The sequence below is a fragment of the Rhamphochromis sp. 'chilingali' genome (assembly GCF_963969265.1).
Source record: "Rhamphochromis sp. 'chilingali' genome assembly, chromosome: 20".
NCBI classification, from domain to species: Eukaryota; Metazoa; Chordata; class Actinopteri; order Cichliformes; family Cichlidae; genus Rhamphochromis; species Rhamphochromis sp. 'chilingali'.
The window spans coordinates 15,663,936-15,690,751 of NC_137947.1; the positions used below are offsets into that span (position 1 = coordinate 15,663,936).

General features: G+C 38.0%; 1 protein-coding gene across 2 annotated transcripts; it reads left to right on the forward strand.

Annotated features, from left to right (window-relative positions):
* abcc2 (ATP binding cassette subfamily C member 2) lies at positions 1–26,816 on the forward strand. Of its 2 annotated transcripts, XM_080868707.1 has the most exons (33): positions 12–45; positions 304–527; positions 2,227–2,403; positions 9,299–9,439; positions 9,520–9,657; positions 9,836–9,958; positions 10,271–10,326; positions 10,412–10,667; positions 10,820–11,007; positions 11,325–11,502; positions 11,977–12,231; positions 13,520–13,585; positions 13,744–13,881; positions 13,965–14,111; positions 14,191–14,275; positions 14,393–14,459; positions 14,783–14,909; positions 15,535–15,711; positions 16,039–16,206; positions 17,688–17,871; positions 18,105–18,240; positions 18,382–18,484; positions 18,570–18,789; positions 21,630–21,784; positions 22,680–22,835; positions 22,918–23,117; positions 23,233–23,359; positions 23,476–23,577; positions 24,554–24,697; positions 25,566–25,724; positions 25,815–25,981; positions 26,238–26,432; positions 26,539–26,816. In XM_080868707.1, exons 2-33 carry the CDS (start codon positions 483–485, stop codon positions 26,666–26,668), a joined length of 4,710 nt encoding a protein of 1,569 aa, XP_080724833.1. In that variant the 5' UTR covers positions 12–45; positions 304–482; the 3' UTR covers positions 26,669–26,816. The 2 variants fall into 2 exon arrangements, with proteins under 2 accessions (XP_080724832.1, XP_080724833.1); XM_080868706.1 differs by having other exon boundaries at positions 1–527.

Below are 26,816 nucleotides of genomic sequence, written 5' to 3' on the forward strand. Positions count from 1 at the left end.
CTTTTGTGAGAAACCCATCTGCACGACATGTTGAACTTTAAACACGTGAGTGTGGAGGAGTGTCTTTGTGCTGGTGCAAAGCTCGATGCTCAATGACTTTGCTAAATCTGTTGGATGTTCTCAGTGGCTCATTAGGAGAGCTGTAGTAGACTTTTTGAAGACACTGTTATCCAACTAAAGAACATCTGCCGAAAAAGAAAGAAATCAGCATTCGGGACATGACTATCAGTTCTTCTATTCTTTACACCAATCCAGTATAAGTGTCTTTTCTCTGCAGAGGGAATAAGCAACTTTTTCTTTCAGCTTAAAAGCTTCATGGATCAAAGTCCTTCACAGCCACATCCTGTAATTGTCAGTGGAGTGTGGGCGGACAGAGGAGAAAGCAGCAGTATTTGAGTCAAACGCGGCAGTAGCGGAGCAGAGGGTGAGAGGCGTCGGGTTGTCCGGTCAGCTGAGGTCGACTGAAGCCATCACTGTAAAGCATGTGTGCGGCAGCTCTGGAGGAGTACTGTGGGTCCATTTTTTGGGTGAGTTTAACAAACAGAAATAACTAAGAAGTAAAAAAGTAACTTTTAAGAATTGAGGAAAACTTGAAGAATTTAGGTAAATTGATTCACTGTGGCCTCCAGTGTTTTTAGCCTCTTGAGATTGAAAATCACTCAATAAGCTGATGCAAACACATATGTTTAGTAACCTACAAAGTAAATTGTCTGGAAAATAAGTTGAGAATTGCAAAAGATAGACACAATATCTTAAAACATCATGCCAGAAACCCGCTGATGTCATAGTGTAGCCAGATGTTTGAAGTCCTTTCTGTGCTTCTTTCTATGCTACTGTATGACAAGAGAGAAAATCTAACCTATTTGAGACAGATTAAAAGGCAGCATACATTGAAGACTTTGTCAGAAAGATTACACAATAATGAACAGCTGTTCATTGTTTTTTTTTTTTTTTTTTTTTTTTTTTTCTTTAAATGACATCAGAAACAGCAGTATGCGACATTACGTGATGGCAGAGCTTCAGTTCATCCTTTGTCATTTTTTTTTTTTTTTTTTTTTTTTAATAAATAGGACAGGGGGAATGAATGAGAGAAAGAGGGGGAGAGAAAGAAAGAAAACCAAAGGGGAGAAGAGACGGTGAGAAGGGGGGGGGAAGAGAGAGAAAAAAAAAAAAGAACTCCTGGGTCACCTGTATGGAGAAAAAAAAAAAACAAACAAAAAAAACAAACAGAGGAGACAGCAAACGACAAAGAGTAACATAATAATAGAGAAAACAAAGCACCATCACAATAAACTAGCTAGTCATAGATATCAATATTTACTAAATAATAAACGATATTGTGCAGCACGCAAGATAGACAGCGCACAGTGTGCTTTGAGGCAGCAGCCAAGAAAGCTTTAGTCCGCGTCTGTGAATACCCATGTGTGCATACCTGTGTGGATCAGCATGCTTGCATTCCAAAGGTTTCTCCATGTAATGATCTGCTAGGGAGTGTGGGGGGGCCACAGCCCCGTCCTCCAGGGTGTGAAGCGGGTATGGAGGAGATCAAAACTCCAGACATCCAGAGGCCCCCAGAACACAAGAGACCATGGAAGACCAACAGCTGTTCATTGTTATCATTATAGAAGGTTGTGCTTCCTATTTTTCATAGGAAGCATGAAGTGGATTTTCCAAGAATACAGAAAAATAGATGATTAAGTTTTATACAGAATTTTATCATAAGCAGCATCAGCATTTCCTCCCCTTTACACATAGTAAATATGTGACAGGCCAGTAATCACTAGGACATGACGTAACCTGTGACTCGGCCACAGCTTTAATTCTGTGTTATTATAGATTTTTAAATAAAAACACTTGTTAAAGTACATTCAGATATGTGTCGCTTCAGTCACATGATGTTTGCTTCAATACAGTAATACATTAGCCATTAAAAGAGTTATGTATCGCTGTTAGCCACCTTCAAAAAGAAAACACAAAATGGTAAGGATTGCTGCTTTTTTCACATAAGCTACCATGTTATACTTCTAGTTTGAACTGTTTGGTCTGACGATAGTTAAACTTCGAACCATTTCTAGACTTTTTCAAAAATAACTTTACACATTAAACGTTTTAATCTGTGATAAACGGAGTCTGTGCCTGTGATTTAATATTGGTGGGAGATTGATGAGATTTGCCAGCAGGATTTTGTGATGCATGTGTGTTTGTGTGTGTGTATGTGCCCTTCAGAATGCTTCATATCTGGAGCGACCAGACCCAGACATCCCAGTATGTGTGGAACAGACAGTTCTTGTCTGGATACCTCTGGGCTTCCTGTGGCTCTTTGCCCCGTGGCACCTGGTGCCTCTCTTTAGAAGGCCAAAAGTAAACACAAAGCACCTGTCCAAGCTTTACATCTGCAAACAGGTAAGAAATACTCTCTGATAAAGGCATCCCATCAAAAACACAAATGCTTAATTTTATAACTCAGCTGCCTGTTTTTTGGTTTCAAATGTTTACACCACGCATCTGCAATCTGGACCTTAACATGGAAAAATTGTCTTTTCTGTCGACATTTTAAACACTTTTTTTCAGAATGTGAATGTAAGATAAGGTTCAGCAGTTAAAGTTTGTACATCATTTTGTACAAACACATGCAAGGAAAATTCTCCTATAAGGTTTGTGAGTTTATTATAAATGCATGTACTGTGTATGTGCTGTTCTTTCGTGGAAAGGCCAAGAGATCCACACCAGAAGAACAAAGAGATGTGTCATTCCTGCACTCTGTAATTTCATCAGAAAGGCAGGCATCTGTTATCAGTTCTCCAAAACCTTGAAGGGAAGAACTCAGTTTGTTTTCCCATTGTTACGGATTCAAATATTGGGGATGGATACAAGAGGAAAAACCAAAATAACAACACTGGTCCGGCCGGGTTGAGTCAAACGATGATTTTAATGATCACATGCGTGGGAGATGGACACCGTACGCAGACAGCATCAGATCTCAAAATGGTGGAGCATTGATCAAACTCTTATAGCCTCTAGTGGCCCCCACCTAATCATAAAAGCCTAAACATTCACATTCTTTCTCTCACACGGCGCCTAAGCTACGACCTTGGCTCCCTGTTTATCTGCTCCTGCTGAGATGGGGCAGAAAACCTCTCCAGTATGTTCTGTTCTCTTCTAATCAGACAAATAAGGCGATGACTTTCTGCGAACAGTATTTCTTATAACTCAGCAGTATAATGCATCATAAAACAATATCATTCATTCACAATAAATCAGCAGTCTAATGTAATGCAAATCAGTTTAACAAATTCAATAGTTATCACCTTCTTGTAATTCAGGAGAATAATGCAAACTAAAACTACATAATAATTCACAATCTTTAATTAGGGGTCTAACATGGCATAAAATAATATTATAATCCCACAGTCCCCCTGTTGAGCTCTTTAGAATAAAGCTTCAAGCCATGTTTAATGCAATGCTTGTTATATGATTCTGATGTAACGATAATGCTGATGCTGAAATAACAGTAAAACACCCCCTTTTGTCCCGTTTATAAACTTCACACATAAACGTTTATAAATGCCTCTTTTAAATTATATTTCCCCCTGTTTTTCCCTTACTGACCACAGCAGGGGAAGCTTTGTTTTGATTCAGCCATGAATCCAGCTCACCTGATTCATCACTGAGCCCCACCGTCACTGGTAACTGACAGAGTGGCGCTGCATACTTGTCCTTTAATGTCACTATTTCCAATCTGTTAATTAGAGTGCTTAAACATGAAGTCGACTACGTCCACAACAAGTCAATACAGCTGTAAATGTGGCCAATTATCAATCTATTACCAATCAATAATGAAAAATAGCTTTTATTTTATTTTATTTTAGTCAATCACTCACCCAGAGGATCTCCAATCCCAGAAAATTCCTTCTCCTTATTTAATGAGTCCGTCCTCCTTCCATGCCTTGGTAACTGGTCCACCCAGAGCCATATCATCTTGAAATATACATACAACAAGCCAAACCACACCTTGGTCACACCAACCCTTTTCCGCCCTGAAGATGTCCAACGCCATCTTAGTCTGGACCAAGGTTTTAATAGTTTTGCAATTTTCATTAGTTTTTATTTTTATTTAGTTTCGACTTCAGATTTTCAATTTTCTGTCAGTTGTAATTAGTTTTTACCAATTGTTTGCTAGTTTAGTTTAGTTTCTATTTTTTTGAAAATCCTTAGTTTCAGTTTAGTTTTGATTAGTTTCAGTTATATTTTTAGGTAAGCTAGGTTAGCCTTCTTGTGTGAGCTTTTCAAGTGCACTTTAAGGTTTGTGGGATTTTTTCCCTTTAGAAATGTCCCTCATAATTTGTGTCTTTCCACTACAAGACACTTGCTTTATCCAAAACACAGTCATATTCAAAGTAATCCCAAATTGGACTCTGGCGCTTTCTCCCGACTTTTCCTGACATGATTCTGTGCGTGGACGGAGCAGCAACACAGACGACTCGACTAACGTACTGGCCACCTGCTGGCATAATGAGACAGCAAGAAAAAATCTGGAAACTAAACTTCATTTTCACCCTTGACTATTGTAGGACACGCACACATCAATGAAACTAAACACATTTTTGCTATAAATTCAGTTAATTTTAGTTAGTTTTGTGAACACTCATTACAGTTTTAGTTAGTTTTCCTTTTTTTAATTTTATTTTATTTTCGTTAACGAAAATGTTTTTTCACTTCTAGTTTTCGTTATTTCGTTAGTTTTCGTTAATGATAATAACCTTGCTCTGCACACTGGAATAAACATAATCAACACGATCAACATTTTACTGCGTGTTATTTCACCATCTTATCGATTCCAATGCTCCATCCTTATTTGGTTTGCGACATTATGTTTATCTAGAACTCCACTCTGTCTCTAAATGTTTGAAGAATTTTTCATGTTTGGGGTCAAATTTTGAGAATTTGACCATAAATGAAATTTATGGTGTCATCACCCCCTTCGGGGCTTACTTTTCCCAGTGTTGATGATATTCCTCCCTATTCTTTGCAAGTACCCCCTTTTGGTGGCGAGAAACTGTTGGTGTGGTCAAGTGGGTGCTGTAAAAACAAAAGCTCAGGACAGAACAGTTATCAGTCATGTAGCCTACTTCATACAAAATTAGCATATATTTGATTTCATATTGATCCTCTGAGTGTAATGGTACATTTTAATTTGAATTTATCAAAGCTAAACACAATAATTTTTCTTTATTTTGGTTTTGTTCTTGTGCAGCACCACCTCTCAGCACATGCCCCTGTCGGTTCTATCCTACTTTTAAATTGCTGACTATTTCAAGAAAGCACCTAAAAAACGGGGACCAGTGTTTATTATTACATATCTCCATTTTGAATGTGACAAGCCTACCATTTCCCTGTTATCCATAGATATTAATAGAGTTTTTTGGCTTTTTTTCCCCCCCCTCTATAACAGTTAATTGACTTTTTACAGAGGCCCGCTATGGTTAATAATAACATGTTCAGTCATGAGTGAAATCAAAGCTTTTCTTCACTTTAGCATTTAACCTTCCCAACAATATAATGTGATATATTAATCGAAACACAGCTACTAAAACACAATATTCTTAATGCAAACATCAGTAACTCAAAATTAGCAACCAAAGGGTTCAGTCTGCAGTTCACACTCATGTGAAGCTACAGCCTCCCCCTTCAGTCCCTGTCATCCTTCTGTTCCTGTAAAAACAAAACAAAGCAAGACAAAACATCCACCCTTCTTTTACAGGCTGGGTGAATTGTTTGTGGACATTTACTAATCCTAAAGTCAGTACCGTTTTTTTCTCAGTAGCTCCGGCCTGATTTCAAGTCCTGTGTCTGGGACTCCAAGCCTGACTGATGGGTTCGATTATCAGCCAGCTCCTCCTGAGCCATGCTCAGTTTCTGCTCTGATGCCTTAAGCTCTTACTGAGGGCAGAAACCTCAGAGTCTTTTCCGTACAAGTCAGATTGAAGTCCATTGATGTTTCTCTTGCTTTGCTTCCACGGCCTTCTGCAGCTCTGCTGTTCGGCTCTTCTCAGAGGTCAGCTCCTGGCTGAGCCCCGACACCTGTGCCTGCAGCTTATTTTCTTCTTGTGCTTTTGTCCATTCTGAGGTGCCTCCTGACCTCAGTTACTTCTCCTGTCTCTGGCACGCCCTTTTTGCCGCCCGATCATCCGTGTTGGTCCGTCACTGTCCTGCACAGTTTTAATGCAGAGTTGTTAAGGTCAGAATTCTTTTGCTCGCCCTCACTTTTCATCTGGGCTTAATGGGCGTCTCGTCACAGCTCTGTCAGCTGAAGCTGTCTGGAAATCTCCCCCGTGTAGTGAAACAGGCCTTGGGTTTAACGCTCTCTGTCTCCGCTGCATGAGATCGTTTTCCTGCAGCAGTGTTGACATTTTCAGGTTGTTGTTGTGGGTCCAGCTGCTGTAGCATTTGGTCAGGGTCACATCAAAGATGGTAGAGGAGAGCAGGAGTCCAGGTCAGCCTCGGCTTTCCGGGCCGACAAAGCAGCCTGTAATAAAGCATAAAGAGAAAAAACAAAAACAAAACAAAAACAGACGAACAGGAAAATGATGTTGTGTTGGCTGTGTTATTCAGAGAGGGGAGAAACAACGGGGCCAGGCCCTGTGTCAGCCTTCTCTCCCCCTTTTTTTTGGTTTTTCTCACTATATAATCAACTCATAACCCACCAAGTTGACAGGACAACACTGGTACATGTTAAAATTCATAAGCTCATGTTTAAAAACCCAAAAAGGAATTTTCTTTCATTCAGTAATCACTTGTATTAATCAATCAGCAGAAAACATGTCACAATTTGAATCTTTTTACCACTAAATCTGTCGTGTCATCACTGGTTGGTCAGACCAGTGTCCCTTTTTTTTTTAAAGTTAAGTTGTTGTCCTGCAACCCAGAGAGTTTATTTGTTAGTAGTGGGTAAACTTTATCATTTAACAACAGGTGTATGTTAAGTATCGCTGCTTTAACCTTGCTGGAAAATCTTCATGTGTTCATGAATGTAAGCTGTTTCTTCATTGCATGTGTGTGCGTTTGTAGGTGGGTTATTTTAACTTTTTTCTCAAACGAGGCATTTCTCTAACACGTGCCTTTCTTATATGTTTCTTTGGTTGTGTGTGTGTGTTTTTATTTTGTTTCCCAAAATTTGATTTCCCACCTTAAATAACAGCATTCCATGTCTTCAGCCAGGAGTTAGAGCTTGCTTGTGAGATTCAGGGACACATGGTGCCAATAACAATTCAGTCAAAAACTTGCCTGAAAATTTCCAGTGATGGTAACCAATAACTGGAGGAGAAGATGTCCTTTAAGCTTCTTTTCCGGGTGGGGACAAAGTGAGAGGTCAAGCTGTAAACTTTTGAGCCAAAGCTTGGCCTGTCTGTCGTCCCAATTCTGTTTATGCTTTTGCCGCTGTACTCAGGTTTCCAGGTTGAGAGAAATCCACCTGTATTAAAACACTAAAAAATTCGCTTAGTATTTCTTTTCTGAAAACATCCATTCGCTTCATCTGCCTAGATTTTACTCTCTCTCTCTCTTGGTGCACATTTCACACAGTCAGGCAGTTGCCTTTTATGGGCATGCAGAGTTCCTGTCTCACACACACAGCTACTCACTCCAGCAGCTGCAAAGCTGTCTTCACGTCCTCTCTCCACACTCTCCGCCACAATCCTCCATTAATTTGAATGTATAAAACCAGTAATAATTATCCCTAGAAACACACCCTCAAGAAAATTCACTGTATTCAGTCATTTATTCATACTCACTGTGACAAATGCAATTCATGTAAAGAAGATCCCCTATAGGTGAAATTTCAATTCGGCATGACCCTGAAATAAGCATGCCTTTTATCTAAGTAAAATGAAATTACTACACCACCTCTAGTGCTGAAATTCGTGCTTGATCAAACCTTTTTGGGTTTTTAAACATGAGCTTATGAATTTTAACATGTACCTGTGCTTGAGCAACCACTAGTTATTCTGGAGTGCCCCAAGCTCCACAGTTACCAACTGACTATCCCTCAAAGAGGACAAGGCCTAGGCGTCCCCGGCCTTGGCAAGCGTTACCTCTGAGCACTGCGCTTCTTAGCAGCCTCTAACTGCCGTCCTATAATAATTTATAACACTTTAAAACAAAAGTCAACCCCCCAAAACAAGGGTATGACTGAGGCAGGTGCAACCTAGTGGTCAATGGAGCCTCAAACTCACAAAATGACCAACTCAGGTCCAACCATAACCAATGGAGCCTCTAACTTACAAAATGACCAATTCCCTATCAAACTACTTGAGCCTCTAACTCAATTTCTTAGCAGCCTCTAACTGCTTTAACTGCTTAGCAGCCTCTAACTGCTTTAACTCATGAGATTTTTCATCAAAATCAAAACAGACATCTACCAGTAATTTCAGTGAGTAGACTTTAATTTTATCATGTCCAATTTGGCACACTTTGGAAATCGATTCAACAGGTAGTGCCTTACCTTCGTATAAGCCGGCTTATGCCCACTCACGTCAGACCACTGGCTCGTGCCTGTCCGTTCGACAACCTCGGACTGTCCAAACCTCCAACTTCCACCCCAATACCACAGGACGAGCCCCCAAACTGTTACGGATTCAAATATTGGAGATGGATACAAGAGGAAAAACCAAAATAACCACACTGGTCCGGCCGGGTTGAGTCAAACGATGATTTTAATGATCACACACGTGGAAGATGGACACCGTACGCAGACAGCATCAGATCTCAAAATGGTGGAGCATTGATCAAACTCTTATAGCCTCTAGTGGCCCCCACCTAATCATAAAAGCCTAAACATTCACATTCTTTCTCTCACACGGCGCCTAAGCTACGACCTTGGCTCCCTGTTTATCTGCTCCTGCTGAGATGGGGCAGAAAACCTCTCCAGTATGTTCTGTTCTCTTCTAATCAGACAAATAAGGCGATGACTTTCTGCGAACAGTATTTCTTATAACTCAGCAGTATAATGCATCATATAACAATATCATTCATTCACAATAAATCAGCAGTCTAATGTAATGCAAATCAGTTTAACAAATTCAATAGTTATCACCTTCTTGTAATTCAGGAGAATAATGCAAACTAAAACTACATAATAATTCACAATCTTTAATTAGGGGTCTAACATGGCATAAAATAATATTATAATCCCACACCATGAAAACATAAAAACACAGTACTGGTTAAAATCTATGAAAAGGCATTTTAAATAAAATAACATGATTTATTCTCATGTCTGGTCTGTGTTTTCTTCCTTCAGCTTGTGGCGTCTCTGTTGTTCCTAACGGCCATAGCACACCTGGGAGTCACACTAGGAGAAGATTTTGGTCCAAACAGTGACCAATCTTCAGAAAATGCTGCTGCATACTACGCAAATCCAGTTTTATTTGCAGTCACATGGGTAAATAGAGCAACCTTTATATTTATTTATTTAAATTTGAAAGGATTTGTTTTTATGTTCTGATGTGTCTTCTTTGTTAGATCCTTGTCCTGCTTTGCCATGAAGGATTAAGACGGGAAGGAGCAATAGACTCTGCCTCTATTTTCCTCTTCTGGTTGCTCCTTGTATTGTGTGACATCTTTCCTTTCCAGACCCTCCTACGAGAGGCTCTCAGACTGGTATGAGTGAAGACATGTAATCAAGTTGGATTAAAGTAGAAGACAAATAGTAGATTTACTCAGACATGGTGCAATAACTTGATATGATTGACTTTTAGCTCTCCATGTGTTGCATAACACACCATTTTCATCTTCGGGACCCTTTAAAGTTTTTCTTTCTCTCATTTTTGGCAATTAGGGCGAGGTCCGTGATGTCCCACGTTTCAGCCTTTTCTACATTTCTTTTGGGCTTGAACTGATTTCATTAGTTCTTTCTACTGTGGCTGATATTCCCCCAGAAGCTAAAGACTTTATAAAAAAGGTACCCTTTATTTGTTATTCATTTTTGTTTGTTTGTTTTCAGAGGATTAAGTTCATAAGCATATATTAACGTCCTAAGACCTGAACTCTTTCATGGCACACATTTTCAGTCGTTCTTTGCTATTTGGGCTGATTGGGACCTGATGAATGTAAAAACAAAGAATTACCAGATTTTTTTTTACTTGGTTTCTGAGAGCAAAATTTAGTATTTTGGTCTAGACAACCCAAAATGTGATGTCCACATATGTGGAAGCCAGGCCCTAGGGGGTTAAATATGATATGATATGATATTGCGCTTTTTTTTTATCCACAGAATCCTGAAGCAGGTGCAGCATTTTTGAGCAGAATCACATTCAACTGGTTAAACAGGTAACATTAAGGTCACTATAGTCGGAATCTTAACAAGCACCTACATATGTGCTCCATGTCTTCAAAGTTCTCATTGTTTTTACAGTATGGTCTTAAAAGGCTACAAACAACCTCTGGTTCAGGAGGACATGTGGGATCTGAATGAGAGTGATAGCACTGCTTTCATCAATGAGCGTTTCCAGCATTTCATGAAGCCTGAGTTGGATGCAGCTAGGGTCCGCTTCCAGAACAAGATGAAAAACAAATCAGCTAAAACCAGAGACAGTGCCCAGGAAGACCCACAGCAAAATGGGCTTTCCAGTAGTCTGGGGAAAGGAGTCAGTCAGGATGTACTAATGATGGTGAGAGCATTTAATCAAAATCACTTCCACTCACATGTACACAATATTGAGCTACAGTCCAAACACATTTCATTAACACCACTAATCAACATCACTATGTTTTTTTTCTGAATAAATCTCATCAACTGTGCTTAAACAATCTGTTCCTTTAGGAGGAAAGGGGGAAGAAGGAAGATGAAAAGAAGAAAAAGAAAAAGGACAAAAACAAGGAGGAAGAGAACTATCCCAATTCATGGCTCATTGCCACCCTTTACAAGACCTTTAAATGGATTCTGATCGAATCTGCCTTCTTCAAACTTGTGCAAGATGTGCTAACCTTTGTCAGTCCTCAGCTCCTTAAGTGAGTAAAGTATTGCAAAATATTACAGAATCAAAAGTACAGAAACACATAAGAACAGTGTTGCTTCTGTTGCCCATGTAAACATTTTTAAAAATCCATTTAGCTGTCCTTGAAGGTTTTTAAAATCAACATTGTCAAAGCCTTTGGGTTAACTATTCACTATTTAATGATCAGTTTAAACAACTGATAACAGGAGTGCCTGAATGGAAAGAGAAAATTGCTAAATAAGTGTTAAAAAGGAAGCAGGAAAAAAGTGAAGGACACATAGTAGAAAGTGTTGAGATGCTATATCCATACGTTTTCTTTTTTTCCCCTAGATTGATGATCTCCTTCACTCAGGACAAATCCAGATATGCCTGGGAGGGCTATTTGTATGCAGTGTTGCTGATGGTGGTGGCTCTGCTGCAGTCTCTGACCCTGCAACAGTATTTCCAGCGCTGCTTTGTGTTGGGCATGAGGGTTCGCACTGCACTTATGGCTGCTGTGTACAAAAAGGTAAAACAAACGGGATTGATAGAATGACTTTTGTTTGACTTTGGTGTAAAAAAAATCAAAGACTACGTAATATAAATTACTTTAACATATCAGAAGTCATAAATTACCAGTCATTGCTTTCTGCTTAAGTTAATTGTCAGATGCTTTAGTTAAAAATCGCTTTCATCAGCACGAGTACATACTTATCACTTACAGGATAAATCTGTCTGCTCTGCCAGTAATACTTTCACTAATGATCTGATTGATTAACTCTACGAGTTCAAAAATCATTTTTGGCAACAACCCTCACCTTAATTGTGACGAATTATGATGCAATTAGAATATATATTTAATATATATATTTATATTTTATTACATTTTTCTTGCAATTCTTATATACCAGGAAATGAAGAAAATACTCATTCTAACATTGCCAAAAACTTCATGTACCTGCCACTTTTTGGCTGATATGCTTTTTTTAATTCCTTTTCTAAGGCATTAGTGGTGTCCAATGACACTCGTAAGGAGTCAACAGTAGGGGAAACGGTGAACCTGATGTCAGCAGATGCCCAGCGCTTCAATGATGTGACCAACTTTATCCACCTGCTGTGGTCCTGCCCTCTGCAGATCATCATATCCATTGTTTTCCTGTGGCTGGAGTTAGGGCCTTCTGTGTTGGCAGGACTGGGAGTCATGGTGTTAATGGTTCCAATCAATGGATTTCTGGCAACCAAGGCCAGAAAACTCCAGGTTAGCAGAGCTGCCAAATCATTTCTGTGTACAATCAATAGGTGTCTGAACAATGACACACATTTTTGTAGGTTTGACTTTCAGGTTTAAGTCAAGAGGCTTAACAAAATTATTGCATGCATTACAAGAATCTTTTTTTCAGTCCCCATTTTTTTAGAGGCCCAAAGTAAGTATAGTAGTATCAAAATGATACTCCAATAAGCAGAGCTCATTGGAAGGAACTCAACATGATTCATTGATATATAGGATTTCATTAAGCTATTCAGCGATTAGAATCTGAGAGTCCATCACAGAAGAACGGAAACCCAGTGGTAATAGGAATTAGGGCAGGACCCACGGGGGTCTAGAAGCTGTTGGTAGAGATGAAGATGGAGGCTTGGATGGAACCCAAGTAATAGAGGTGTTGAAAGATGATTGGACTAGACCAGTGATGTCAGCAATGAGCTGGACAGTGTGAGAAAGTAGAAGTGATGTAAAGCTTTGATTAGCCACCAAACACCTGGGAAGCAGATAGACGTGTGACTAAAAATGTTCCTTAATAAACTTCCATATGAACTTCATTTGTTTTTCCTTGGGTAGGAAAAAAACGTCACTTAGAGTCTACCGTTAAGAGGGTTTACAAAAAACGGCAAATCAAATGAAGAAGTAGAGAAACAGAAATCAGCCAAACATGATGGAGATAATGGCATAGGCATGCATAGCTGCCAGTGGGACTGGATTGCTACTGTTTATCGATGATGTGACTGGTCATGAAAGTAGCGTGATGAACTGTTAGGTATACAGGGCTATTCTAAGTGCTAAATGCTCAGAAACCGAATGACTGACACTGGTTCAGTTCAAATGGGTAATAATCCAAAGCATATCAAGAATTTCTAAAGACAAAGTAATGGGATATTCTTCAATGGCTGAGTTAGTCAACTGCTGTCAGCCCTATAGAACATGCTATTCACCTACTGAAGGCAGAAAGAGTCACAAACAGTGAGAAACTGAAGATGGCTCAGGCGTGGCCTGGCAGACAATCTCAAGGGCGGAAATAAAGCATTTGGTGATGTCCATGGGTTATAGACTTTGGCGTCCGTGGACTAAAGAAATGATTGTCCATTTATTTAAAACAGTCCTTATATTTGAAATTGTGTTTACTTTGAGTTACAATAAATATCAATGGCTTTAATTTCCAAACACTTAATGATTAATTTGTTTAATGTTTTAATCAAGGCTGAAAGTCTGCATTATTAATGTTAATTTTCTGTATTGCTTGTTTAAAGAGCTACATTGTGTCTCTTTTCAGGTAGAGAACATGAAGTTTAAAGATGAGAGAATGAAAATCATGAATGAACTTCTAAACGGGGTCAAGGTGAGCTCCCTTATTCAGTGTATCTATGGTGTATGTAGATGCCTTCCTTACATGTAAGGCTTTGATGCTTCATGAAACTGCATTCAGTAACTTGGACCATAAGTGCTTCCTTCTGCCTCACTGCCTCCTCACTGTCTTTTTCTTTTGTCTCCCACCAGATTCTGAAGCTGTATGCTTGGGAGCCATCCTTCCAGAAGCAGGTGGAAGACATTAGAGGGGAAGAACTAAAAGTCATGAAGAAGTTTGCCTACCTGACAGCCGTGTCTACCTTTATCTTCACCTCTGCTCCAGCTCTGGTGAGTTCTGTGAAGGGATGTCATTGTAGAGACTAGATTCCAATGGTAAACAACCTTTTTTCTTAAACTGACTGTACTTGCAGGTTTCTCTGGCCACGTTTGCAGTATTTGTTAGTGTGAGCAAGGATAATGTGTTAACTGCTGAGAAAGCTTTTACTTCCATCTCTCTCTTCAACATCCTCCGATTTCCTCTTGCCATGCTGCCCATGCTCATTGCTTCCATTGTGCAAGTAAGTGAACAGAACTAGATGAGACACATGTATCAAGCCTGTGATAACATCAAACTTAACCTGTTCTTTGAATTTTCAGACAGCAGTGTCTAAGAAGCGCCTGGAGAAGTTTCTGGCAGGGGAAGACATCGACAGTGACATTGTGCGCCAAGACCCCAGTTTCAGTATGTTCACCATTAGAATTTGCACTTGTTCTACAGCTGAAGATTGAAGCTTAGTCACAGTTTTTATGTGTGCGGATCATCTGTTAAGCTCTGTCTTGGTCTGTGTTCATTTTTTAGATACTGCTGTGAGCGTATGTGATGGTTCCTTTGCTTGGGAAAAAGATGCAAAGCCTCTGCTGAAAGAGTATGTCTGTGTTGGTCATCAAAAAGTTACTAGTTAACTTAATTAACTGTGAGATGTTGCTTCAGGCACTTTTTAAAAGTTTTTCCTGTCTGGCTAAATTCAAACTCAGGATATGTTTAAAAGTTCACACAAATTTTTCGTTTTCAACATATGAAACATCATCTGTGTCCTAGTTTAAATTAAACGTAGGGTTTAAATGATTTGCAAATCACTGCGTGCTTTTTTTATCCAAATGGTACACTATGTTCCACACATTTATGAAACACAGTTGTATTTTTCCTACTGTTTTTACAGTAATGACCATATTTATTTTGTGTGTCCAGTGTGAATTTGGACATTGAGCCTGGTCGGTTGGTTGCCGTAGTGGGAGCTGTTGGGTCAGGAAAGTCGTCTCTTATGTCAGCCCTCCTTGGAGAGATGCACAGTACCAAAGGTTTTATCAACATTAGGGTAATGGCTTTTTTTTCCCGTTTGTATCTGACAGTGTGCGTTAAAAAAAAAAAATCTTTTATTTCAATTATTTTCTTTAGTGTATCAAATGAAGAGCCTTTTCTTATTTCTCCTCAAAACTGATTTCATCGGGAGATTATTATTGTTTATTTAAAGTTTTTATTTGTTTTTTAAATGTAAAGAACATTATTCTTGATCAATGATTTTCTGGGTTTATTTGATGAGTAAAAGTATGGAATTGCCATAAACAGAAGTCAGTAAAGTCAACTGGAAACAGAATACAATAAAGAGCAAAAGACTTTATTGAAGAGAGCAAAGATATTAAAAAAAAAAAAAAGGCAGAACATACATTATTAAAATGTACAGACCCTAAGATTTCAATGAAACTTGTGTTCTAAACCATCAGTTCTTAGGGTGTTTTTAAATCTTTAAAAGGTTGAGAAATGTAATAACAGTTCCTTGTATGTCTCCTTCTTACACAAGTATCTTTAGTTCAGGTATTATTTCCTCCTAGCCAGTGTAACATTTGTTCTGGATGAAAAACTGCATGAATGCCAAAATTTCTATGGCAAAATAAAAGGTTGGTTAGACATCAGCAAATGAGTTTCACTGTATTTCTTTCCAGGGTTCTCTTGCTTTTGTGCCACAGCAAGCCTGGATTCAAAATGCCACTTTGAAGGATAATATCTTGTTTGGATCTCCACATGAGGAAGAGAGGTTCAAAAAAGTTATACAGGCCTGTGCTCTTGCCCCAGACCTTGAGCTGCTGCCTGGAGGAGACCTCACTGAGATTGGAGAGAAGGTGAGTTGCACTTTGAATTATTCAAGTTTTAGGTTACACAAATATTTTTATCTTTATAAAGATTATGTATATGGTTTTTATTGTTTGTAAAATATTTATTGGTGATATTTTCAGAAATAAAAAAAAATCACATTTACAATGTAGATGTCTGAAAAACTCATGTATCAAATATGATGCACTTGGCATTACAGGGTTAATGCTATATTGAAATGTTGTTCTTGTGCTGAAGGAAAAGCTTCTTTGCATTTAAAAGAAGCTCTGTGTGGGGGTTTTTTTAACCTATTTTTGCCTCTGCTTTTCTTTTCCCCTCCTTTCTTCTCTTCTCAGGGTATCAACCTCTCAGGGGGTCAGAAGCAACGTGTGAGTTTAGCCAGAGCGACCTACAGTCAGGCTGATATCTATCTATTAGATGACCCTTTGTCTGCCGTGGACTCTCACGTAGGAAAGCATCTCTTTGAAAAGGTTATTGGACCCAATGGAATACTTAAAAACAAGGTTTGTGCTTGACTGCTTGTATTGTGATCAACATTAAATATTTCACTTTAAAATAGCTATTATTTGGAAACCGGGCATGTAGTTTGTAATGGAAAAAACTTTTTAACCAAAAGTTGCTGTGTTCGTTCCTTTGGTTTGTTCCTATATAAAATTTTGTTTTGTAGGCTCACCAGTCAACTCTGTCTGTGAAGGTTCTCAGTCAACCAGGTCATCGTAGTCTAAGGAGCTTGGAAAGAAAAGTGTCTGGACTTCTTTCACCTCTCATCCAAGAAACTTCTCCAGGTTCATCCCAAAGACAAAACTCCAAAACACTGTAAAACTTAACAATGTAGTACATGCTGTACAGTGTAGCGAGGAATGCCCAGACCTCTACATTGGAGAAACCAAACAGCCACTTCATAAACGCATGGCACAGCATAGAAGCGCCACCTCCACGGGACAAGACTCAGCAGTCCATCTGCATCTAAAGGACAAAGGTCACTCTTTTTAGGATGCCAATGTTCACATTTTGGACAGAGAGGACAGATGGTTTGAAAGAGGAGTGAAAGAAGCCATCTATGTCCACTGTGAACGGCCATCTTTGAACCAAGGCGGTGGTTTATGACACCAACTTTCTGCCTTCTATAATCCAGCTCTGAGACCCTTCCCAGATGCCTTAATGCCCATTCATATCCTGGGCCATTTGACCTCAGGAAATCACATGATAGGGTGGGGCGAGGTTTTACAGCCTGTTTATCCGAAACCTTGGCTGATAGTGACCTAAACCCGTTTTTATGCCTTGGCTCATGTGTTTAGGTAGAGGATCATCAAGGGGTCCTTTGTCCCACTTTGGAGGGAAACTCCCACAGGGCTTAAATCTGGGACTCTCCACCATTTGACCCTAGAACTGAAGAAGCTTCTCGGATGAGAGGTGAAACGTCTTCAAGCAACTTAAAGAAGTCCAGACGTTTTTCTTTCCAAGCTCCTTAGACTATGATAGAAAATATCACAAAAGTTTGATAACTTTTTAAATGATTTTAAATGATTAAACCAACTGTTGTGAATTCAATCTATGAACTGCAATTTGTTTTCTTTCAGTTTTAAAATAGTGTATTTGTGAATTTTTTTTAACATATGCACTATTTTATAATTTTTCTAAAATACCATTTGATAAAAAAGTTTGGATGTTTTGTTAAATTTTTTAAAATATTGTTGGGTGTATATTTAATTCTTCTAATAATTGTCGAGTGAAACTAAACTTAAACTGATTCAACTGAATTTAGGTATATTTATTCTTATGGTAAAATAATAATAATAACTATCTCATTCAACATATTTATTAATGCCTACTTTAAATTTAATTAATATGCTTTATTACTACTTCTGTGACACCTTCTTTATCTGATAGCCGATACAATACAGTACATATGAATATTTTTATTTATTTGGCTTAAGTAATTTGTGATTTCAAACTTCAGTCTCATATATCTCTGACCATACAGACTCGTATCCTGGTGACTCATGGCATAAGCTTCCTGCCATACGTGGATGAAATAGTGGTTTTGGAGAATGGAGTCATTTCTGAAGTTGGATCCTATGAAAACCTTCGTGCCAGTGGAGGAGCTTTTTCTAAGTTTCTCGACACATATGCCACTGAGCAGAGCAATCAGAGAAATTCAGAAACAGGTGATTGCAACCTTTTCTTAGTATATTAGGAATATGATCTGCACACATTGCTTGTTTTGTTAGTTTTACAACCAAAACCGATGCTAAAATTATACATCACAAATATGAATTAATTAATTACATTTCTTTTCTCATCTTTTAAGGATACTTTGTGTTGATGTTGTTCACATATTGACCCAAATACCATAAATTACTGCCACATATGTAAAACACCATGTATATTGTTAATTTAGGTGAGGGCCAGGACGCAGAAGACTTTGAGCTCATCCCAGGTGGAGACGATGCCCAACCTGACGGTGCTTTGGAGGACACTGTATCACTTACACTTAAGCGAGAAAACAGCATCCGCCGCAGCCAGCGCAATGGCAGGTTCGAGCTTGTTAAAGTTGCAGATTAAACCAGGGAAACAGCTTGTCTCAAATAGCACCTTTAGCAGAATGTGCAACACATATGGACAATATATAATAATTTAATCATGTTTTACCAGATCATTTTTCTCACCTTTTTTAGTGTCAGATTAAGAAGAAATACTTCCATTAAAAAATCTGCAAATGCTGATGAACCAAAGAAAGGCCAGAAGCTTATAGAGAAGGAAACTATGGAAACAGGACAGGTAACACAATGTTTTTCTACAAATAGCACAAGATTACAACAAATGATAGCCTGTTTCCTGAGTGCCGTCTCGCGCTGATTTCCAGGTGAAGCTTGCAGTGTTCCTGCAGTACCTGCGAGCCATGGGCTGGGGATATTCTGCCATGGTTTTCGTGATTTACTTCATCCAAAACGCTGCTTTCATCGGTCAGAATTTGTGGCTGAGTGACTGGACCAGTGATTCTGTGGAGTACTACAACATGACATACCCTTCCTGGAAGAGGGACACAAGGGTGGGAGTGTTCGGAGCTCTTGGAGTGGCTCAGGGTAACTGAACACTGAATCCTTTTCTATTTGCAAATATTTTCATGTTAATTAAGTTCAAGGAACTGTATGTCTTGGAGAAAGAAAAATTCCCCACCGTAAAATTTGGGATCATTATTAAATTATTAAATCATTATTATCATGGTTTAGATACAACCTAAACATCCAGTTTTGTATATTTTTATATGTGCTATAGTTTTTATCAGGAGGTCATATTTAAGAACTAGATGGGTATAAATGAGTAAATTTGAGTAAATATTTTGAGAAATTTCTTTGCAGACTTATAGTGATCAAGAGTTTTTGGGGCTCATGCTGTCATGTGTCAGTCTGTGGCTGGCAGAGAGCGGACCCGAATTGCAGATACAGAGACAGGACTAATCTCTGAACAGTTTTATTACCGGGAACTCAGGGAGAAAAATACAAAACTACCAAAGCACAAGCTAAACGTGAATCAGACACTTACTGGTTACAAACAACCAGAGCATGCACATAGGGAAAGCTAGTTGATGTGACAAAGACCAGAGGGAGACTCAGACAATAAGTACACAGCAAGGAATCAAGGCTGAGAGGAATCTAAGTGACCGAAGACAGTAAGCAAAACTTAACATAGCGCAAAAGAGACAAGGGACCATTAAAATAAGACAGGAAATATTGCCTGACAGCAAAATATTATAAACTAAGAACATAAACAGGTATACACTATGACCTTGACAAAAACCTGTGAACTATACACAGACCAAACCAAAACACAGACAAGGACAGAAGATGAGATTGAGATAGTTACAGAACTAAGGACTAAGAATATAAATAACAAAACTTGGGAGCTCAAGGGAAATAAGATTAAACTCAAAAGAGAGAAAACATTAGGACAAGAACATAAAAACTTCACAAAACAGAAATAAAATTCAAAGCCAAAACCATCAAACTTAAAGCACATGGCCCAAAAATCTAGGATCCTAACACATGCGTAGACAGCCATATTAATTACTACTCTTTCTTTCTTGCACATAGGTCTTCCCATCAGTCAAACATATAACATGTGACTTCTCACGGGAAGAAGTCCCGTGAGATGAACAAAGCTCAACCACTCAAATTTTGTTATATTTGATTTTCCCACATACTGATTCTTAATTCTTAAAAACCCATGACAGTTAGCTTATCATCAGTCTATGGACAATGCAAAGCTTTCAGTAATGTAAGTAATAAGGCAATCAAATCATAGAGTATTAAAGCTGTGAGTCATTTGGGTATTCAATTTTAAATCCTGTGGTCTTGTTGCCCCTATCAAAGACCGTTTTCTTCCTACAGCCATGCTATGATCAGATCAAGTTGCCATGACAACTGCCCCCAGCTTCATTTCTTGATCTCCAATGGCTTCTTCTCAAGATATATGATATGTTATTAAGTGGGCTATACAGACCGTATGTCTGTTCATTTTCTCATTTAATAATCTAACTCATATAAAGGCTTCAACTTATCTCAGTAACTGTGATACACACAGAGGATGCCACACCTGAGATTCAGTTTCTCACTAACAGCTGTGTTATTTGAACAGAAAATAAAATAAACTAAATGTCCGGAGGCCTGGCCGAAAGAAACAAAGATGTGGAAGCAACACAATGGGGCGAGAGACCTGGAATTTCCGTCTCTAAACTACTCATAGTATAAGAAACTAGAGGAAAATAGGAAAGATGCTAAAAAGCTGCTTGGGCTGGGCGAAGGATAGCAAGAGCCTTTTCCTCTAAATAGAAGCTCAGTGGCAGACGCATCTGTGAAAGTAGGAGTAAGTACATAAGTGAAAAAGGTGAGAGAAGAGCACAGAGGACGAGAGAAGAAAGAGGAAGCAAACACAAGGGAACAGCACGTAACACATAATTTCTATAGCATGTTCTTGTTCTTTCTTTATTTGCACTTTAACAGTATTTTTTATACTGCGTAAAGATTTTCTTTCTGTTTGACTGGATATTAAAATAATAAAGAAACATTGTGTCCAGTCGATATGCAACTCATTTTATAACAATTTAAATAGTTAATCTGTTTCTCAATAATATCTTATGCTTATGCTTATCTTATACTGTACAATCATATGCTTACCTTATGCTTGTAGATATACTTGGGTTTTTCCAGTAGACAGTTATTGGGATATTCTGGACTTAAAATATTATTCAATGATGTGTATAAAATTTGCAAATTGCAAATTGTGGTAGAACTTGAAGGCTTGCAGTTCTTCAAGTACTTAAATCATAAAATATCTCATTTCAAATTCAGTGATGTTAAAACCATAAAAGAAAAAGCTAAATTGATGTAACCCTATTCAACATTTCAGAATAATGCTTGTGCTAACATGGGGCCTAATTTTAGGAACTTTAAGTATTTAGCTAACAGGTAATTAGTGTAAAGAGGGTTTAGAGTGGGTGTCTGTGAGTGTGTGTGTGTGTTTGTTTTTTTTTGTTCAGAATAAAAGAGAACACAACTACAGTAATTATTCCCTGAATTATTAAATGCAGGGGTATATTTTCAGCAGTAACTAGTGGATCGTGTTTTAAGATGTACAAAGGTAACTGTCTCTGCATAAGACAGACAGACTCGGGTGTACATTGAAATTTTGTACCTCGTCATTTTATTTGTCCCTTTTTTACAAGCTAAACTTTGTCATTAGGAATATTTGATTTTTCAAACTTGGCCCAATCCAGTTAACTTTAGACAGTTAGAATTTGTACAAGTAATTGTTGCAAATGGCATAAAAAGCACACTTGAGTCTTATGTTTAATGTTCCATTCAAAGTGGATTTTTCTTTGTGAAGAGTATAGAATAATTTAGAAACCCTCCTACCTTTACTGCAGGTCTCTTAGTGTTCGTCGGCACACTGCTCCTAGCAAATGCTTCTGTCGATGCATCTCGTATCCTGCATTCAAAACTGCTTAACAACATCCTGCGAGTTCCCATGGTTTTCTTTGACACCACACCTATTGGAAGAGTGGTCAACCGCTTTGCAAAGGTAGCATTTGTATTTCACTTTTTAATCATTCCTTTTCTAGATTTCATTATTTTCTCATCCTGTGGCTTTTATGTTTACAAGTACAAGATGCAATTATTTTTTAATTCCATTTTTCAAAATTAATAGAAGTGGAATGTTCCCCAGTTCTGCTTAAACCTTTGCATACAGTCCTTCCCAAATGCCTCCTCAAGTATACAAGAATGTACCCTGGTCTGTCTGGAATTGGTACAGGTGTTAGTAGAAACTAGAGTAAAAAAAAAATCAGGATTAGATTATTTTAATGTATTCTGAGTAGCTTGAAAGCAGTGTTATGAGTCATAGTTCAGTTTATATAACAGGGTTTATATCTAACCCGTCTAACAAAAACCAAAGGTCTTGTGTTCTTATCTTGTTTTACCCACCCGCTATGATCGCCATGATGCAGCTCCAGTTGTAAAAACACTTTCATGCTGTGAAAACTTATTTTAAACTCTTTTACAAAACCTTTGCTTTTAGGACGTCATCCTCTCATCTAGCTCTAGAACCTTCTCTCTTCCAGTGTGCTGAGTAGTCTTTGACCAGTTTGATCTTACTATATTCTATTTATCAACAAAAAATTTAATTAGCTTTTGATATATATTTATATACCAACTTTGCCTCAAATTTCAAAGTACACAAAAAAGTTGGTGGATAAACCATTAAAAAAACACAAAAAACACCTCCTTTTATTGACATTTGCACCAAGTTTCTCATTTCAGCAGGTATTGTGTTTTGTTGTGTTATTTAACACTTTTTTTGCTCTTATAATTTCACCATTTTTAATATTACTTTTGATTTTTTTACATGCACTTTATTGATAAAAATGTACTTGACTTGTGTTTTAATAAATACTAACTTTCCAACTATTATCCTAAAGGATATTTTTACTATAGATGAGGCCATTCCTAATTCCGTCCGCTCCTGGCTCCTCTGTTTTCTGGGTGTACTGGGGACGCTATTTGTCATCTGCCTGGCAACCCCTTTCTTTGCCATAGTCATCATTCCTTTGGCAGTGATCTACTTCTTTGTACAGGTAAGCCGAAAGAAGAAGAAGATTTGCCTAACTAACTAAGAATAGGAAACTAATGTTGTTTTGTCTTTCTCTCTACACCCAGCGCATTTATGTCGCCACTTCAAGACAGCTGCGGCGACTGGACTCTGTGTCTCGCTCACCGATATACTCTCACTTTGGTGAGACGGTGTCCGGCCTGTCAGTGATAAGAGCCTACAGGCATCAAGAAAGGTTTCTTAAACACAATGAAGTAACTATAGATGAAAACCTCAAAAGCGTCTACCCGTGGATTGTGTCTAACAGGTCAGATATTCAACGGTGTACCTGCAAACACAGAGAAGCATGTGATGTAAATTGCTCATAAAACTGACCCTAACATTTCACTGTTAGACATTTCACTCACTTGTTTACTCAACAGATGGCTGGCCATACGTCTGGAGTTTGTTGGAAACCTGGTGGTGTTTTTTTCTGCTCTGTTTGCTGTCATTTCCAGAGATTCTATTGACAGTGGCCTGGTTGGCTTGTCTATATCATATGCCCTTAATGTGAGCCATTAAAACACTCATACCTTTATCATTATTTCATCACTGTTTATGTATTTGGTAATACTAAAATCCAGCAATAATTTAAACACTGACGTCTATTCTACACTGTTCTGCAGGTAACCCAGACCCTCAACTGGTTGGTTAGGATGACCTCAGAGCTGGAGACCAATATTGTAGCTGTGGAGAGAGTGAGTGAATATACTGAGCTTGAGAATGAGGTATGTAGAAGATTTTTAATGACAATTCTCTTTATTAGATGAAACTCTACTGTTATCTTAATAAGGCATGAATTTCAAGATTCCTTCAGGTTGTTAGTTGATTGTAAGCACCACAATGCAACGGGGATAAAAACATAATAATAATAATAATACAATTTAGTACAATATCGTACACGTACACTGGGCTTTAGCTGCTGATCTTGAGTAGTGACACATTGTTACCTTCGCCAAAGAGGTTATGTGTTTTTGTAGCATTTACATGCTTGCCGTTCTGTCTGTAAACATGACAGCTGGGAAGTTTTGACTGAATTTTGATTAAACTTTGTTGTTTGAGTTTACAGTGGGATCATGTTAACAATCCACTCAAATATGGCTTACGGCCACCAGGGTCTTCAAGGACAACTCAATGATTTATTGGTTGAAAATGGACAAAAAGCCTTAGAATCTTTGGTGTATATGGTCAACATATAATACTACCATATAAACACCACAGCTACTGCCATTGATTGTGCTGACAACATTTAGATATATAGGGAATGAATAATGGGGACTCTAAATATCAAGTTACTCTGGATCTCTTCTTCAAGGTCAAATAATGACAATCTTTTAATAGGTCAGACTTATATAACATGCCATATATATTTAAATAAACTATGTTAGAAATTTGACTTTGTTTGTATTGGCAACATTTGTTTTATTATGACATTCTTATGTACATTACAATAACAGGTTATAAGTGTTTAAATACGTAGCAATTCAAATACAACTATAATGTTGAAATTTTGTTGCTTAATGCATGTTTATGTAGGTTTTGATATTACTATAATATCTTTGTATGTATATGTGAGTGCTTCAATTTAAGAAAAGATATATTCTAGTGGTTATCTTAGCTAGTCTTGATAACGTCTGCATAATAATGCAGACGTTATCAAGACTAGCTAAGATTCATTTATTCTGTTTGTGTTTGTTGTTACAGGCTGACTGGGTAACTGACACTCGGCCCCCACAGCAGTGGCCAGAGGCAGGAAGAGTGAAATTTGAGAACTACAAAGTGCGTTACAGACCCGAATTGGATTTAGTGCTGCATGGAATCACTTGTGACATCGACAGCACTGAGAAGGTACGTGTTTGTGTGTGTGTGTATCTGAAAGAGAGACAAAGTGAAAGAGAGAGAGCATGCATGTATAAAGTTCATGCAGGATTTATTAATATGTTAATGATTTACAGAGTAACCTCGTAGATCAAATAGATCAAGATATAGAAAACAATATCTAATATGTTTTTCACACGAGATACAGATTCAAATACTATAAAAATTCTTGTTTTTTGCATGGAGGTTGCTTAAATTATAGCTTGGTTTTTTTCCTCTATCACTAGCTTCTAAAATAATAGCGGTTTCTCAAGTGTAGCTTACAGATGGTAGACTTTAAGTTTATTTTTAGTTGAGTTTAGAAAAAAAATAATTTGTATTTTAATGTAACTTTGTCCTATAAAGCACTGACATTCTGTACTTTAGTTTTTTTGATGTTTTACAGTCCAGTCTGTTAATTATTTACTCAAAAAAAAAAAAGCCACAGAACAAACAGTAATGACAATAATTGATTTTAAACAAACAGTAAAAAATAATGTAAACTGTCAGCTTGTGTCTTTAGTTGTACATCACTCTATACTATAAACAACTGTGATATCCAAATATGTAACTAGCCTATCTTTAGGATAAAATGTCAAATGACATACTGATAATGTGAAGTGGACACAATGTGAACACCCTGAATACAGTGAAGTCAAAGTACACATTAGAAAAGACAGTCTGTATTGCAACAACATATAAAAGAACAAGATATAGCTCCTTATGTTGTGGAATTATCTACAGTCAGCATTGTTTAATGCCTTTTCTTTACCTGTTGTGACAACAGTTTATGAAAACTTTTTTCAAATATGTGCCAGCTGTTATTTTGATCTTATGTGTTTTCTCTCACTGCATTCAGATCGGTATTGTCGGTCGCACAGGAGCTGGGAAATCAAGTCTTACCAACTGCCTGTTTAGAATTATTGAAGCTGCTGAAGGTTACATCCGCATTGATGATGTAGATATCTCTAAAATAGGCCTGCATGACCTGAGAAACAGACTCACGATTATACCACAGGTATACACATCAATATAGACAATAACCTTGTCAAAGAATTAAGTATATTATTAAAAAAATACACTGACATTTTTAATCCCATGTGCACAGGATCCCGTTTTGTTCTCGGGGTCACTGAGGATGAACCTGGATCCATTTGACAAGTTCAGCGATGAGGAGATTTGGAGAGCGCTGGAGCTCTCTCATCTAAAGAGCTATGTATCAGGGCTGCAGGAAGGGTTACAGCATGAAGTGGCAGAGGGAGGAGAAAACCTCAGGTGGGTAATAAAATTAACAATATGGCCTCTGTGGTCATTTGAAAATGATGATGACTTCAAACTCAAACCTAGGGAATGTTGGCACATAAGCTGCAAAATTCTTTAGATGTATACCTTTTCCACACTTCATTAGTCTAAACCTAATGCAATTTTCAAAAAAACATGCATGCATAAACTTTCATATACACATGAGTTCCTTGTGTGCTTTTTGCATAAACCCTCTTGAGATATCAATACTTTAATACAATCTTTCCAGTGTTGGGCAGAGGCAGCTGCTGTGTCTGGCTCGAGCACTCCTGAGAAAGTCACGTATCCTAATTCTGGATGAAGCCACGGCAGCTGTTGACCTGGAGACAGACAACCTGATTCAGAACACCATCCGCAAAGAGTTCTCAGACTGCACAGTGCTTACCATCGCCCACCGCCTGCACAGTATCATGGACAGCTCTAGGTGAGTTATACCTTTTCCCTTAACATTTTTGGATGAAATTTTTGGAATTCATGACAATGTTTTTTCTCAGTGGGCTACTATTAAATCCTGTGCTTCTTTCCAACAGGGTAATGGTGCTTGATGCTGGAAAAGTAGTGGAATTTGATTCGCCGAGCAACCTGCTTGAAAAGGAAGGTCATTTCTACGCCATGGCAAAAGATGCTGGGATAACATTAGAAAGCAACACAAATTTATAATGTCTACTTATACTGTTTTTTTAGGGAAGATTTACGGCCACAATTTTCTGTGTATGTGTTTTATTTGTAGGTTACATTGTGAAGACTGGATTTTACGTTTATGTAAAGAAACACTGACATATGTATTGTATTTATAGGGAAAAACATA